The 17034-nt window shown below is 38.8% G+C and overlaps 1 protein-coding gene across 3 annotated transcripts in view; it reads right to left on the bottom strand.

Moving 5' to 3' along the window:
• tmeff2.L (transmembrane protein with EGF like and two follistatin like domains 2 L homeolog) overlaps positions 1–6952 on the bottom strand; it is an 81424-nt gene extending 74472 nt beyond the window's left edge. For 2 of the 3 annotated variants that reach the window (XM_018234658.2, XM_018234657.2), the window contains exon 1: positions 6420–6952. In XM_018234658.2, the coding sequence (XP_018090147.1) occupies positions 6420–6573 (154 nt within the window). In that variant the 5' untranslated portion in view covers positions 6574–6952. 3 annotated transcript variants of the gene reach the window in all.
• Between the last annotated feature and the right edge of the window lie 10082 nt (positions 6953–17034).

The following is a 17034-nucleotide window of genomic DNA, read 5'->3' as shown; positions in this document are numbered from 1 at the left end:
TGCAAAGTTTCATGGAGGAAGAATAATGGTCTTGGGCTGTTTTTCTTGGTTTAGGCTAGGTCCCTTTTTCCAGTGACTGCAAATTTAACACAATATAAAATAATACAAATACATGCTTTCTTATTTGTAGCAACAACATGAGGAATGTACATCCATTTAAGACATCAGGGTTCATAGAAATCCAACACATATTCTTCAATGACAGCAGTCATACAATATTTTTCGGATTTTTCGCTCAAAATGGTTGACTCCTTTACTGTTAAACTTTCATTAATTAAGACACCTGAATAATCTTAAGACTCTACCCCAACCTGCAGTTAATTTAGCTCTTCAGAATCATAGTAATCACGCAATATTTCAACTTGCATGGGCATCTCCCCCTCCGCAGGAAAAGGATAATAAGTCACTTACTGACACATTCTGTTACTACTGTTACTATTAACTTCAAGGCCATATTTAGAAGCTTCTGTGCCAGCAAAACACACTCTCTGTTTTACAGGCAGTTCGTGACTTTAAGTCACACTCAGAAACTCCTTCCTTTTTTTCAGCAGGAGGTGCACAAAAATGAAAAAAGTAGGGAATAATAAAAAAGCAAAGCAAACAAAGTAGTTCATGTAGTGTTGACTTCTGTATCATATTAGGATGTGTGCAGCCACTAAACTCAATAACATATTGCTCTTTTAATCCCAAGAAGACCATACCTTCATTATAAGCATCTACAGAGTTATGTAACCAGGCTATTTTATAATGCACGTTTTGTTCATTTAATTCTACGGCATAATTGGAGTGGTGAGAACTTTGCAGCAGATCACATAAGGCTTATCACAAGGGCACAGTGTAGTGACTGTATAAACTAAAATTGTGATATTTGATTGTATGATAGTGCAGTGCCTTTGCTGTTGGGATGTTTGGCATTTTTTGTAATCTGAAAAGGTGCATTCATGGAGGAACAACTTGGGCAAAGTAGAAAAAATAGCCCAACAGCAGCCAATAAAGTTGCACCTCCCAATTTATGTAATCAGAATGGTCAGACAAAAGTTCAAAATTGAAACTTAACTTTTACTCATTTACAATAAAAATAGAAATAAATTGTTTACAAACCCTAAATGCAGCACAGTATCCTAATTCAACTCAGCTTCAGCTACCTGAAGTGGAAGTATGCATAAGAGTGCTATATTTTGGCACTAACTAACACCAAATTCACCTCACTCAATATAAAATATCACCCAGGGTAAATGCTTATAAAGAAAAAGTTACTGTTGCATATTCCCTGTCCATTTAATCAGTCATCTCATCCCAGCAAAACAACCAAGAGAAGGAACGCATGCCATTTTACACAAGTTAAATGTGGCAGCTCACCACACTTGTTCTTTCTTTTTATAATTAACATGCTGAATTTATTCCGAATTTGTTAGCGCAAACACCCTTCCACCCATTCATTGAATCCCCCATTATTAGGTTGAGTAATTCCAGAAGACTGCCGGTCTCATTGATATACGATCTAACCATACAATTGTCCATTTATCCCAATCTATAAGAAAGTTGAACAATTTATAATACATTGGTTTGACTATGAAGATTTTCATTCATCCAGGTCATGGTATATCTAGTATAGGTAAATCTAAAAACAACTGGACTTGCTGAGTAATCAATGAAGATGTTTCACTACTGCTCCGATGAGTAGTGAAACATCTTCATTAATTACTCAGCAAGTCCAGTTGTTTTTAGATTTACCTATATAGATAATACATTGGTTTGTAATAAATTCTATATAAAGAGGAGCATGATGTAGTTTTGTTTAATTCCTATATAATATGCATTATCTTTTCTTCAGTGAAAGGTGAAATTCAGATCTAATTTCACCTATAGGCCAAGGGTTGTCATTTGGTGCACTCAAGGCATCAAGAAAAGCTCCATCAATATTTTATTAAGGTAAAATATGAAATAAATATTGCAACAGCATTGTGTCAAAAGCATTATGAATATCCAGCATTAGTGTCAACAATTGGGATTTGGAGATATTTGCATCTGAAGTGATGCTGACTGCTGTGCTACATAAATTATTAAAGTTTTTTTTTCTTGCACCCACGACAGTATGTAAGTTGTAGGCGTAGGTTGTAGGTGTTGTGGGAATTTCACTCAAATGGTATTCTTAGCAATGACTTCTGAAAGTAGCAAAACAATGACACGTGGATAACTAACTGAAATCTGTATGTTTTAATCACAACAAAGTTTACCAGAGAACAGTACACTTAACAGGAGTAAAGCAACTGACAATTCTTATTCGACATTCAGAACAGCCTGCTCAACTGGCCCACTGGCTGCAGTGTTCTTGCCCTTTACAGCACAGTTTAAGCCCCAAATAGAGGTTCAGTCTATACCTTAGTCTCCAACAGACTTGGCACAGGGGTATATCCAAAGCTCTTTTCCCTCAGAGAGCCATTACCTCACACACATACACTTCCTGGTTCATTTTCAGAGAGCTCTCCTCCCCCAGATTATGTCATCATTCCCTTCACCTGCAGTTAATTAGCAATGCAGATTGTTCAAAGCATCTATAATTCTCTTTACATTCCATACAGTCTTATAGAGCATTCTGGGAAATACGTACCTTCCCCCCAGAGTTCCCCCAAACACAGTGACACAGTGTTTATATGCAAGAACTTCAAGACATCAATTTCCATCTCCAACACTTTTACTTTAAAGGAGAACTAAACCCCCCACAGTGAAAAGTCCCCACTGGCCCCCCCCTCCCTGCCTCCCCCCTGCTAAATGTTACCCCAGAATTGTGTCCCCTGTAAGATTACTGACGCACATGCAGAGTGAGCGCAGAGGAGCTCACGGACACCATCTTAGGTAATCTTTGTAAAGTGAGCGCCGTATTGGTGCATGTGCAGTTGGACCAATCTTCCCGTTTGCGACTAATTTGCATGCACTGGAAGTGATGGAAATTGCCAAGGGGAAGGAAGAAGACCCGAAGACTACCGAAGATTAGTGCTGGAAGATGGTGCATGTGAGCGTCGCTGCTGCAGGGAGAGGGGCCAGCGAAGGGGGGCCAATGGGGACTTTTCACCGTGGGGGGTTGAATTCTCCTTTAACAAGATGTATATATTTTTGTAAGAAGCTAATTTAACAAATTGTCCTCTTCTTATGAGCAGCCCATAATCAGTGGTGTAACTAGATATTACTGGGCCTCACAGCAAATTATTTTTCAGGCTCCCAACATGTCTATAAGTTGATCTGTTTTACAAATATTTTTTGAAATTTTATATGTATTGTGGCCTCATGCGGCCATATACCTACTGGGCCCCCCTGCAGCCGCAGGGGGTCCTCTTATGTGTTATGCCCCTGCCCATATTTTACACATTTTAATATCAGCAACAAGATTATGTACCTAATATTTTTTAATGCATCTGCAATAGTAGTTTATCATTTTATGCCTAAATGCTGCCCTCTCCCAGGCACAACCCACAATGGTTGTTTTCTGTTTTCCATTCCCTTCTTCATTGCACACCAAGTTAACCACTCACACCCGAACAGACTCCACAAAGTAGACTATGTACAAATGGTCGTCCCTCCCTCAGACACAAATAAAGCTGGTCATACACACACAGATATTAGTTCTTGTATGACGAATGGTGAGATAGCACTCGTTCATTTGGAACAATCTAAAACTAACCATTCAGATTTAAATTGTAGGATTAAAGTAGGGTAAATAACAGATCAGATGATGTTCTGGCCATTAATTGACAGACAGACAATTGTGTGGAAGTCATGTCCAACAAATGGTGCTGTTAACTCCGCCTAAGTGTTTTTCTATTGGCTTATTTTCCTTAAAATATTGTGACTGTACCCCCAACAAATTAGACTATGATTAAGTGTCCTTGTGACACGAAACACGTCAGGCATTATTCTTCTTTTATAGATGTGATGTAAAATAAAGTATTATATTTTATATATATTTTTGGCTCTTGGAATCTACTTTCGTTGGAAGTTCCGGACTGGTGCCTGCCTAATGTGATGTGTTGTGAAGTACTCCCCTATGCTGAAGGTCTGGGGCATGTGCACCCGAACCCAACTGGGAAAGCGGTAAACTTATCCTTATGATACATTAAGCCTTTTGCCTCTCGTGAATTTTTCTGGATTTTCTCCAACAAATGGTAGTCACCCACTGATATCATCAGATGGCAATACATGCAGTAATATTATCATTACCCAACAGAAAATTTCCTCAGACAGTCCGAACCTTTTTGTATGACAATAACTGTGAATCTATAGACAGCTTAAATCTCCTTTTTCCATATTCAGCTCTTTTGCTCTTGTCATTGAGTCTCAGCTTCTCCTGTCCTCTCCACCTACAATTAGATCACTTGATTCTATGCACTCGACAATACTAAAACGTTGGATTCCTGCCCTTACTTTAACTTGTTTTACTCATAGATTCAATGTCTCTCTAACTTCTTATACTTTCCCTTCTTTAGTCAATGAGGTCTGGGTCAAGCCCATTCCTAAAAAGGCTACACTGGACCACATCCTGTCTGTCTTACTATTGTCCTGCCTTTCTTTTACTGTTAGCCTCTAAACCAAACATCTGGGTTTTTAGCTGGTGATGTCAGAGGCAGGCTGGTGATGTTGGGGGGCAGACCAATGACATCAAGAGGACGGGCCAATGAAGTTTGTGAGCAGGGTTATGATGCAGAGCCTTGTAATTAGCTGGATTGTGCACCAATCAGAAGACAGGGCTGTCCAGTTTCAGAATTGTGAAATCCGTGCAGGCAGTTTTGAGCCAGCCATCTATATCAAAACCCAACTGTCCAGTTCAAAACTAGATGGCTTTAAGAGCCAAAATTCTGATTTTTAAATCATCTGTTCTAGTCCAGAGAACATATTTGTACTCTAGTAATGTGGCCCCTCCTTGCCCCCTCTGAAGATAAAAAGCTAAGTGCGGGGAAACAAGACAGGATAGTGGCATAGGTAAGCCCACCTTCAGCAGCACAGCCAGGATCGAGCCTGCTTACTTCACTTCTGATTTGAAACAGAAGTCATTGCATGCACGCATACCACGATCAGAGGTCCTGATGAGGCGACACCTTGATGCAGACAATTGGCAGCTAAATCTCATCCCACCAGTCCAGCACTAACAAACTGCTACTCAGAGGTGGGTGACAACTTACTTTTTACCCTACACCTCAACCTAATATTTAAGGTAATGGAGTTACCGTGGTTTCATATGCCCAGGGTTAAAGAATGGTGTTACTGGGCCTTTAAATCAGTTTGAAACTCATCTGAGGCTTAACAGAGGAAAAACATTTTTCCCGACTCCAAGAGGCCAATCACATCAATTCCTAGATTACAATTTGTACTTAGAATTTCAGTCATCTTTTCTTTTCTAATCCAACTCAGTTCTGCACTAGGCCCTCCACTGTCTTCTTCCTAGGCAGCCATCCATGGGGGGGGGGGTGATCCAATGACAGCTCTTGACTGTTCCATTGTGAGCCCAATTCATTTATTAGCAGGCCCTTTTTTTGCAGGTGGATTATCAAAAAATATTTTGTAGTTCAAATAAACCCATCATTTTACTGCAATGCCCTACATTTCTGATTTAGTTAATTATGTCTGGTTTCACCTGAAAAATACCATAGCTTCTGACAGCTGCCCTATAAAATATTGTGTATAGTCAGGGTATAAATAATAAAGAACTGTTAGGCCAGAGCTTTAAGCCATGGAAAAGATACAGCTTATAAATGTAAACAGTTGCACAGAATTGTAAGGCTGTTTCAGACCAGTCCATCCATATACACGTTAATCAACAACACACTGGATAACAATACACTGGATAACAATACACTGGATGACAATACACTGGATGACAAGACACTGGATGATAATACACTGGATGACAATACACTGGATAACAATACACTGGATGACAATACACTGGATGACAATACACTGGATGACAAGACACTGGATGATAATACACTGGATGACAATACACTGGATAACAATACACTGGATGACAATACACTGGATGACAAAACACTGGATGACAAAACACTGGATGATAATACACTGGATGACAAGACACTGGATGACAAGACACTGGATGACAAGACACTGGATGACAATACACTGGATGACAAGACACTGGATGACAATACACGTTAGTCTTCCGTTATCATTTCGCACAGGGGTTGATTTTTGACGTTTATTACTATGACGTCACGAACCATGAAATAAAATGGATAATAAGGTTTGACCGCATCTTTCAGCAGCATACTAAATAAATCAGCAAAAATAACGTGTTCCTATTCCAGTTCACCTCAGCAGATAGATTGCTCTCACTAATCAATGAAAGCCATGGCTGGAATTCTATAGTAAAATGAATGCGAAGCTTTGTACATAGCGCTGACACTTACCGGAACAGTTCCAGCCTGTGGGCGTTTGGCAGTCGCTAAGGGAGGTCGGAAAAGCCACAAGCTGTGTCGGCCAGGCGACGGTCAGCAGCAGCAGTGCCGGTAAAATGAGCGAGCAGAGCCGGTTACGGCGCAGTCTATGGGCTTCTCCAGCCATCGTGTCTATCGGGATAAAACGGCTTCCCACTGCCAGCGCTGAATGGATGAGCCGGAATTGAACATGTCTCGGATCCGAATATCATCCAAATACCAACAGCGACATATAAACGTAGCTTGGGCGTGACGAGGCTTCTTTTCGCCGTCGACGGCTGAGCGCGATTGCACAAAAGAAACAATATGTTAAACGGAGGAGAATTTCCCGATCTGTTCCCAAATCATGTGGGTCCCTCGCCTGTGTCTCTATACGCAAAGCTGGGCTATCTCCAAGCTCATGACCCAGGGAGGTGATTTGTGGGCTGGGAGCGCTGATTGGCGGAGGCTTCTGCGGAGCACTTACATTGCGCCTTCCTACAGACAGCCATCCACATGTGTGTGCGAAATGGAAGAGTTCATTGGGACAATAAATACATAACTGCAGCAAGTAGTAGTGCTTCATATATATATATATATATATATATATATATATATATATATATATATATATATATATATATATATAGATAGTATATATATATATATATATATATATATATATATATATATATATATATATATATATATATATATATATATATATATAGTATATATATGTTCTTCAGCTCCTTCCACTGTGCAATCTGGAAAACATCTAATCATTCATGAAATATACATTGTAAGAGGTGTCAGGATACTCTCAGTCTGCATTTATTTTGCTTCACTAATCTGCAAAGAATAGTACAGCCTCTGCTGCAAAATGGCACAGGGTATGGAGCAGGGGTCAGCCTAAAAATGCCTGTTTTTGTGTTTTAGGGCCAACCTCCACTCCACATGACTCCACGGAATGGAGCAGATCTTCTTCTCACCGTCTGCACAAAAAACGCAGGCTGAGAGCAGTACAGGGCTGTATTTATATTAAGGTCCTCGAGGGCCTGTGCCTAGGGCGACACGGTTTTGGGGGCGGGGTGCCTATTTTTTACTGTTTTGTTTGTGTTTTCAACCCCCCTTCCACCCTCCACCACGGATTCGCATAGGAAATCCGGTGACGGAGCTGACGGGTAGGGGGGCCGCGAAAGCATGCAGAAGTGATGTCATGCATATGGCGCACTGACGTCACTTCCACTGAATATGGTGTATGATGTCATGTGCACAGCACACCAACGTTACACGCACAATGCGCCAACATCACACGCACAACGTAAGGGCGCAGGCCCGGACTGGCAATCTGTGGGTTCTGGCAAATGCCAGAGGGGCTGCTATAAGGTCAAACACAAGAGTCTGCTATAAGGTGCCATAGAAAGTCACTATTTAGTGGGCTGGTGGGGGCTGGGTGGGCCTCTGTGTACCTGAAATGCCAGGGCCTATTTTAATTTCAGTCCGGACCTGTAAGGGCGTGTTTAGGTCCAATACCTAAGGCGGCATCAGACCTAAATACAGTCCTGGAGCAGTAGAGCCACCACTCCACGTGCCCTCGGTCTAATAGTAGTCTGACCAGACATCCACTTAAATTAGGGAAAAGTCACACTGAGCAGATCCTCTACTTTCCTCCACCTGTATTTTGTAGTCAGGCAGAGACAAGCCTCAAAGGCCTGGGCCTAGGGTGACAGAATTGTAGGGGTGGCACACCACCCAGCTGCATCCACATTGGTTCTGAAATTTGATAGTTTTTTAAATTTCCCCAGCAGCAATCTTCAGTGTTCTTGACCTGAGGAAGGAATTTACGCATGTGCAAGTGTCAAGGGGAGGGTGCTGGGGTTGACGAGCAGCAATGGGAGTAAATCCAGTCCTGCCTTATCCCTGGTATAATACCCCACAAGCCATAGTCCTCCACATGATTTGGTTCTGTCCTATTGCTAGGTAATGATCAAAGATTCTCAACATTCTGATTGATGTCTTAAACTTTCCCAATGTTGTTTCTCTGCTTATTTGTCTCCTGGGGTCCTGAATATGTTTATGATGGCCAAATATACCAGGAACAGATTCTGATTCCTCCTGTTCTACGCAAGGAAAGATATTGCTATGCCCTGGATGGGCCATGATCCACTAACAGTTAAAACATGGACGCAATTGGTCAACAAAGCAATAGCCCTAATTAAACTTACCTCAGAAGTAAGGGGCACACAGGGGGAAATTTTTATAACAGAGCTAGACTAACTTTCTGGACAAACATGCTAATACAAATACATAGTTCAATGTGTTTGTCAGATATGTTTTGTATACTCAACCTCTTATGATTCTGTTCACCACACCTGATTTTTTCTGTAATGTAATGTTGGCTGGGTATAATGTAAAATTATGTTTGCTAAAACTAATAAAATCTTACATTAAAAAACAAAATAAAAAGCCTAAAGAGTATAATCAAACCACTAGGCAAAGAAGTGAGTCAGCAGTTAGTAGTTATGCTATACTGTTAAATCAGTTAGCAGTTACCATGTATTTTTTTTTTAAAAAAAAGGATATTAGTCCAACAGATCAAATGTTATTTGTACCTTGAGATACAGAATAATTATACACATCCATAAAACATGATATGGGTCTGACATCAGTGAGATATTTTTAAAGGGATTTTGTCTTGATTTTTATGGTATAGGTTTTATTACTAAATTACATCTACATCTACATTTCAAGTAATTTATTCTACCATAGAAAATGTTATTCTTGAACTAATAATTTTTTTCTTACTTGTAATATTGGTGTGTAGGCAGCCATCTCAGGTCATTTTGCCTGATCCTGAGCTTTCCGAAAGAGCCAGCACCTCACAATGCAACTGCTTTCAGATAAGCTGTTGTTTCTTCTACATAATTTAACTGAAGGAGTTGTGACTCGGGTTAGCTGGACTTGGATTTTTTCTATTGAGTACTGTTCTCATATCTACCCTAGGTGGGACATGGGAGCATTTTTAGCAATGTGGATGTCAGTGAGCTGTTATCTTGTTACCTACCCATTGTTCAGTTGATGGGGGAAAACGGAGGGGGTGATATCACTCCAACTTGCAGTACAGCAGTAAACTATGATTGAAGTTTATCAGAGCACAAGTCACATGACTGGGGCCACCTGGGAAACTAGTAACATGTCTTGCCCCACATAAGATTTCAAAATTAAATTTGAAACAATCTGTTTGCTCTCTTGAAAAATGGATTTCATTGCAGGAGGAGCGCTATTAATTGATGTGTTTTGTAAAAATACACGTTTTCCCATAACAGAATCCCTTTAAGTAAGTATCAGGTGGAAAGTAAGCAAGGTAAAATTTAGAGAGATGGTTCACCTTTAAGCTAACTTTGGGTATGTTATAGAATGGCAAATTCTAAGCAACTTTTCAGTTGGTCTTGTTTATTTTTTGTAGTTTCCTAATTATTTGCTTTCTTTTTCTGACTCTTTCCAGCTTTCAAAAGGGGGTCACTGACCCCATCTAAAAACAAATACTCTATATGGCTACACATTTATTGTTGCTGCTACTTTTTATTACACATTTTCTATTCAGACCTTATTCAAATGAATGCATGTTTGCTAGGGTAATTTGGATTCTAACAACCACATTGTCGAAACTGCAGACTGGAGAGCTGCAAAATAAAAAGTTAAAAAACTTGAAAACCCCAAATAATAGGAAATGAATACCAATTGCAAATTGTCTCAGAATATCACTCTCTACATCATACTAAAAGTTAACTCAAAGGTGAATAACCCCTTTAATGCAAGGTACTTAAGTTTATTTGGTAGTTAAACTATTTCATCTTGGATAATACATGTATCTACAAATATATCAAAACCATATGTTAAAATGCTTTTTCGTATTTGGGAGGGAACATTTTTAGGTGAAAGTTGGTAATTTTGGCAAAAGTATTGTTAGATCGATCATATTTCAATACTCTGGGATGGCCCTAAAAAATGATTGTTTGAGTTTATTTTCTGCTCCTTAAATGACAATATAAATGCAAAATTAACGTATATGATATTATTGATACTTTAAAGGCACATGCTAAAAGAATTGAGAGTTATACTAAAATAAAAAGGCAAACATTTTAAGTTAGTCCATAGACCATAGGACTCTCCACACAACCTGAGACACTCTGATGGCTTCAAAAGAAAAATCAGGATAGTCTGAGATCAGTACTTATAGAACAGGCAGTAATGAAAGGCAGTAATGAAATAAGCAGTATTATTAATAAACACTGAAATAACATCAATAAGATCAAACGTTAAGTTCTTTTCTACCAAACCAAGGGTCTATGTGCTATAGAAGGAGTTCCAATCTGAAGGACATTTTACCACAGTCATTTCAACAGACAATTTTAAAGATAGTCTAAGATCAAAGGCTCCATCCCTTGCGGATCCTGCAATACATACAAATAAATAGCTCAGCTCTTCACTAACAAAAAGACACCGCGCATGTATATTGTTAAAATAAATTCGTAACATACAGTACGGAACCCCAAACAATATACAGTATAGTAACCCCAAAAAACAATATCTTTTTGGAAAGTACACATTTTTAAGAATTCATGGGTGCAGATTTGCCCAGTGTTAATAAATGAACATGACTGATTTTATTTTATATGTCTCAAAAGTCCGGAATTGTCAAGTCAAGAAAACCTTATATTTTAGGACCTACGCTTTCTGAATAATTTATAAAGGTTAAATATGTCTTTTGATCTAACCTTAAAATGTTTGCAGTAATGCTTTCTTACAAGATAACTTAAAATAGTCACATTCTCATAGACAAAGAAAATACATCACAAATACATCACAGGTCTTGTGAAACCCCAATATAAATAGGATTATCCAATAATGTGTTGCATAGAGACCCTTAAATACAAAAAGTTCCTATGTCTGTCAGGGCCACTATAAACAAATTACACTGCTTGTATTTTACTACAAACTACAAAGGTATTTGCTAGAAAACCCTTCTTATTTTTTTATCAATATTCCAGTTATGTGTTAACACTAGTTTTGAGTTGGGAACCTTAATTATATGGCCTCCCAAGCAAATGAGTTATAGTTCCACTGCATCACTGTGCTCTAATGTGCTCATTATATTTGCAGTTTTGTCTCTAGCAGATATGGATGGGAGGAACCTTATACACATATTTCCCATTGCGGTTTTCTCTGGAGAGAAGGTGCTTGCGAGGGAACATTCTCTAATGTACATTAGAGAACATTATAGATGATGGGGATTTTTTTTGCTCAAGATCAAAGAACAATAGGCCACTCCTTTAGAACTGATTTTTCATTTCAAGCAGTGAAGTAGCGTCAATGAGGGCAATGAGGTTGTGGAAAGCCCATATGTTGTTTTATTATGCCCTTAAAGAAAAAATATACCCCCCCCCCTTTTTGACATGACCTCATTAATTTGAATTTATGATAAAAAGGTGCATAACTACTATCTAAGAAATAAATATAAATATCTTTTTTTCTATAAAAACATACCTGATTCCACGGATTGAAAGGAAACCATGATATCCAATCTCTGTTTACAGGCAACAGTTCCCCATCCTTCTAAAGCCTCAAGCATAATGCAAACCTTACTATGTGAAGTGATGGAATCTGGGACTTAATTTGCCTCTAATTTCCAGAGTGGGTGTTACACAGATTCTATTTAAAGCATTAATGACCTTGAAGAATGAGAATCTTCACAAATATTAAGGACCTATGCCTAAAAAGAACTTATGTCTAAAAATGTTACACCCTCTGCATTACTGTTATGGCACTGTGGAAAATGTTCTGATATACTATGTATTCTTTCACTTTGACTGGAGACATGCTGAGGTTTTGAGTTTATAGGAGATGTAAGGAGCATCTGTTCCTTTTTGGTGCTGCATCCACGATGGTGATGGTGTCCATGGTCTCCACGCTGGACACAGCGCCAGTGTAGTGATATCATTATGTCAGCACTTGATGTCATCACTTCAGGGGTTGACACCAAATTCAAGATAAAAGGGTGCCAGGGTCATGAGTTCAATGCCCAATTATAGGACTTTTCTTGTACCTGGGAGTGTTCTAAATTGTCTATTCTGTTTAATAGTCTGGATCCTGACTACTCTCATTGCTACCTGTCCCTGCCTGTGCCTGAAATGTAACTCTTTTTTGGATACAGCGTATCGGACTATTTATGCTTCCCTCAAACTCTGCTTCCATCTTGATCCTGACTTTACTCTGAGATGGTCTATGTAGGCCTTAACAGGATATTACACATTGCAGCTTTTCTTAAAACTTGTGGAATTCTAAGTCATATATATCAAACATACCATGCTCCACTCACAGAAGATCTTGCCCCTCCTGGAAAATTGTCTGTGGACGCCCATGATCCCTTATTGGTTGTTTCTGTATATAAATCTTTGTGGGCAAGGCCAGAACTAAGGGTAGGCAGAAGAGGCATCTGCCTAGGGTGCAATGATAGGGGGGTGCAGGGCAGCTGCCTCTAAAATTGTCTTCTGCCTACCCCTAGTCCATGTTTGCACCTTCTTCACCTCTTTCTTCCCTCTGTCACCCACCCCTCCATCGTTCTCCCCTCCATCCCTCCTCTCCATTGCTCACCCATCTCTCTCCGTCAATGTCCCCTCCCTACCCTCAGTCACGGCCAGGGTGGGGGGTGGCCGGCCGGGTTGCCTGGCCTGCCCTGATTGTGGGGCAGGGTGAAGAGAGGCAAACTAAAAACATGTTGAGGCACAATAGAGTGGGTGTAGATCAGAGCAGATGAGGCAAAATAATTAAAACTAGAAACAGAAGGAGTTCAGAAACATACAGAGAGAGGTCACCTCAGTTGTGTGAGGTTGGAATAAGGGGTACAAAGGGCTTCAAATTTTTTGTGCTTGAAAATATATTCAAGAGGCATTGAGTTCAAGTGTATTTGAACATGCTCCCAGCGTAGGTCGTACTGTATATTATGGAAAATTTGTGGTGTTAAAAGTAGTGCAACATACCCAAATCTGAAGGCATTATGCCATGTAAAAGACAGTTTGATGTAGGTGTAGTATTTTTAATCCGTTTATAATGTACCTTACTTTCAACCCCCAGCCGCTGGACATGCTTTCACAATGTGTGCTATTGTAGCGTAAGAAAGCCACCAGTGTGCATGCCTTAAACAAAGGCAGCAGGAACTTATTGACAATAATAACTGATACATTTTTGTAACAATTTCTTAGCTCACTTAGAATAGGATCACACTCCAGCATACCTGCTGGCAATTAGGCAATCCTGGGAATTTGGATATACTGTAAGAAACTGAGGAACTAGGATTTTATAGTGCTGTGCCTATATTTGGGCACTAAGGGATACACCTCAGGTGACCCCCACAAGGAAATAAAATACACAGATTTGTTATAAATTAACATATTTTTAATGGAGTTATTTTATTGCATTTTTGGGTGCTTTTATTGTGTTTGTACGTTGAACTACTTGATCACATATAAGGAACACTCATTTCTAAAAAAATTTCATTAAGTGATTTTATCCTTTTATTATACAGTATTTTATTGTTCTGTGTTGCTGTTCAATGCCTGTAACACAGTTAGATAATTGCATATTTTAAACCCACCTAAGTAAAAGTGAGATATTCCCTTGCCTGGGATGCAATTGCTTTTCTAATTGCCAGAGGAGGATGTTTGCAATTAAAGGTCCATGTGGACTTACGGTGATCACACTACCCAAATTACTAGGGACAGGAATACAGGGACACAAGTCAGCAATCAATACTAGGTAATCTGATCAAGTTGCTTCTGGTCATTTCTAAAAGCAAAGAGGAGAGGTGGATCCACCAGCTGGAGACCTTATGACCCCATGGCCTAAATAGAAAGATTCATCTGAGTACTATTTATTGGCAATTTATTGTGGTCGGGTATTTCATTTTTAAAATTCTATTTATTTCTTCAAAGGATATTCACTTTATATGTACAATGTGGACTTTCTAAAAACTCTTGATAAGTAACGAAGGGATAGAACATTGTGATAAACAGATAAATTATACAATTTATATAAAATGCATTCTTTTTGCAACATATGAGAAGTTTTTGTACCTTATAAAAAAAGTGAGTCACCATTAGATGGCACTATGTTGTTACAATATAAATTGTTTATGCATGCACTGTTGTAGTAGCTTAGTTTAAAACAAAAGTTCAGAAATGTTGCTGCTGCCTAGGTCACAATTCATGTCTGAATTAAGTTTTTTAAAGGGATACTGTCATGGGAAAACATGTTTTTTTTCAAAATGCATCGATTAATAGTGCTGCTCCAGCAGAATTCTCCACTGAAAACCATTTTTCAAAAGAGCAAACTAGGGCTAGACATATTGTCAATTTCCCAGCTGTCCCAAGTCATGTGACTTGTGCTCTGGTAAACTTCAATCACTCTTTACTGCTGTACTGCAAGTTGGAGTGATATCACCCCCTCCCTTCCCCCCAGCAGCCAAACAAAAGAACAATGGGAAGGTAACCAGATAGCAGCTCCCTAACACAAGATAACAGATGCCTGGTAGATCTAAGAACAGCACTTAATAGTAAAAGCCAAGTCCCACTGAGATTGATTCAGTTATATTAAGTAGGAGAAATAACAGCCTGCCAGAAAGTAATTCCATCCTAAAGTGCAGGCACAAGTCACATGACTGGGGCAGCTGGAAAACTGACAAAATGTCAAGTCCTATGTCAGATTTCAAAATTGAATATAAAAAAATCTGTTTGCTCTTTTGAGAAATGGATTTCAGTGCAGAATTCTGCTGGAGCAGCACTATTAACCAATGTGTTTTGGAAAAAAACATGTTTTTCCATCACAGTATCCCTTTAAGATGATTCTTTTGCAGTGCCGTCTACTGATGATAAATTCTAGTGAACTGGTGGATATGGCTATCCTGTTTCATTCACTCAATACAAGGATTATACTCAAGGTGAAGTGCTAGTAAACATGTACATACTGTATTCTGAACCTGTGAGATACATGTTTCAATTATTATTTTTGTCTATTTGATTGCTGAACTCAGTATCTAGTATTTGTACAGATTTTAGTAGTTTAATGGCATCAGTAGTTATTGTATTGTATTTTAACTTTTTTCATTTTAATTGGTGTAAGGGGAGGGATTGGGTTTTAAGAGACTTAAGATGATTTTTTCATTGACTAATGACTCTTTGCCTGTGATGGGCTGCACCTCAATCATGGTGGGGCAACTGTTTTGGGGGAGAGATGTCTAGAAGGTTGGAGGATAGTTTAAATAAAGCATGGTGGGTGGAGTAATGAGTAATAATGTGGAAGATAGATCAGATGAAAATTTGGGCACATTAGGTTTTCCACTACAAACACAGAACAATAACGTAGGTCAGTTATTTAAAATATGAAATCATTATTGTTTCTTAGAAATGTGTGTTAAGAACCACCCTATGGTGGTTAATAAAGTGTAAAACAGAAATCAGGAAGGCAAAGAAAGTAAACGAGGGCAAAGGCTATAACAATTTATTATAAAATAAATAAAACATTATTAATAAGTCAGTAGTAAATATATATCAGTAGTAAAAAATGCAACATGGCCTCATTAAAAAATGGAAATAACTTTGTTATATAAAGCAAATATGCTTAACATGTTCTTTTCTTTATTGTATGCAATAGAGGAGTCAGAGTTTTAAAGGGGTCGTTCTCCTTTAACTTAACATCTAGTATATTATATATGGATAATTCTAAGTTACTTTTCAATTAAAATAAGTTTTTTTAAATTATTTTTCTTCTTCTTCTGAATCTTTCAAGCTTTCAAATTGGGGCAGTGACCCCATCTAAAAAAACAAATGCTCTATAAGACTAGAAATCTATTGTTATTAATAATTTGTATGACTCATTTTTCTATTCATGCCTTTCCTATTCATATTCCAGTCCCTTATTCAAATCAGTCATGGTTGCTAGGGTAATTTGGACAATAATTTCAATATTTTAAAAGGGATTATGGGGTATGGGCAGATTGTGTGGTATGTCTGAAGCCACCCACTGCATTTAGGTCTGAAGGAGATTGGGGTTCCAAAGGGGTTCCCCCTAACACATTTATGGCTGTTCCCTTTGTTGAGGCCTGTTATGACAGGCTTTTTAAATTGAGACTCTTTTTACATAACCGTTTCAGAACATTACAGAGCTTATGCCCCCCATCCAAAATATTTGCATAAAATAAGTATTTTAGGTAGGTATATTAATGAGTGCTTGAAATTCCTTCATTATGTCATAAGTAATGAATCTCCCTATGGAATTAAATTTTACAAACTGTGAAACTATGAGTATGCTACGTTTCATAATTTATGAAGAAGTTTATAGTTTAGATGCATGTTTAGATGTTATCAGGGCCGGAACTAGGGGTAGGCAGAAGAGGCACTTGCCTAGGGCTCAATTATGTGGGGGCGCTGGGCAGGTGCCTGTTCAACATTCTTCTGCCTACCCCTAGTTCAGATTCACTCCCCTGTGCAGTTCTTGCCTGCCTCCTCTGTAACTCTCCCCTCCTACCTCCTTCCTCTCTGTCGCTCGCCCC

This window comes from Xenopus laevis, chromosome 9_10L (genome assembly GCF_017654675.1).
Source record: "Xenopus laevis strain J_2021 chromosome 9_10L, Xenopus_laevis_v10.1, whole genome shotgun sequence".
Classification (NCBI taxonomy): Eukaryota; Metazoa; Chordata; class Amphibia; order Anura; family Pipidae; genus Xenopus; species Xenopus laevis.
This window is presented reverse-complemented; position numbering and strand designations above follow the sequence as displayed.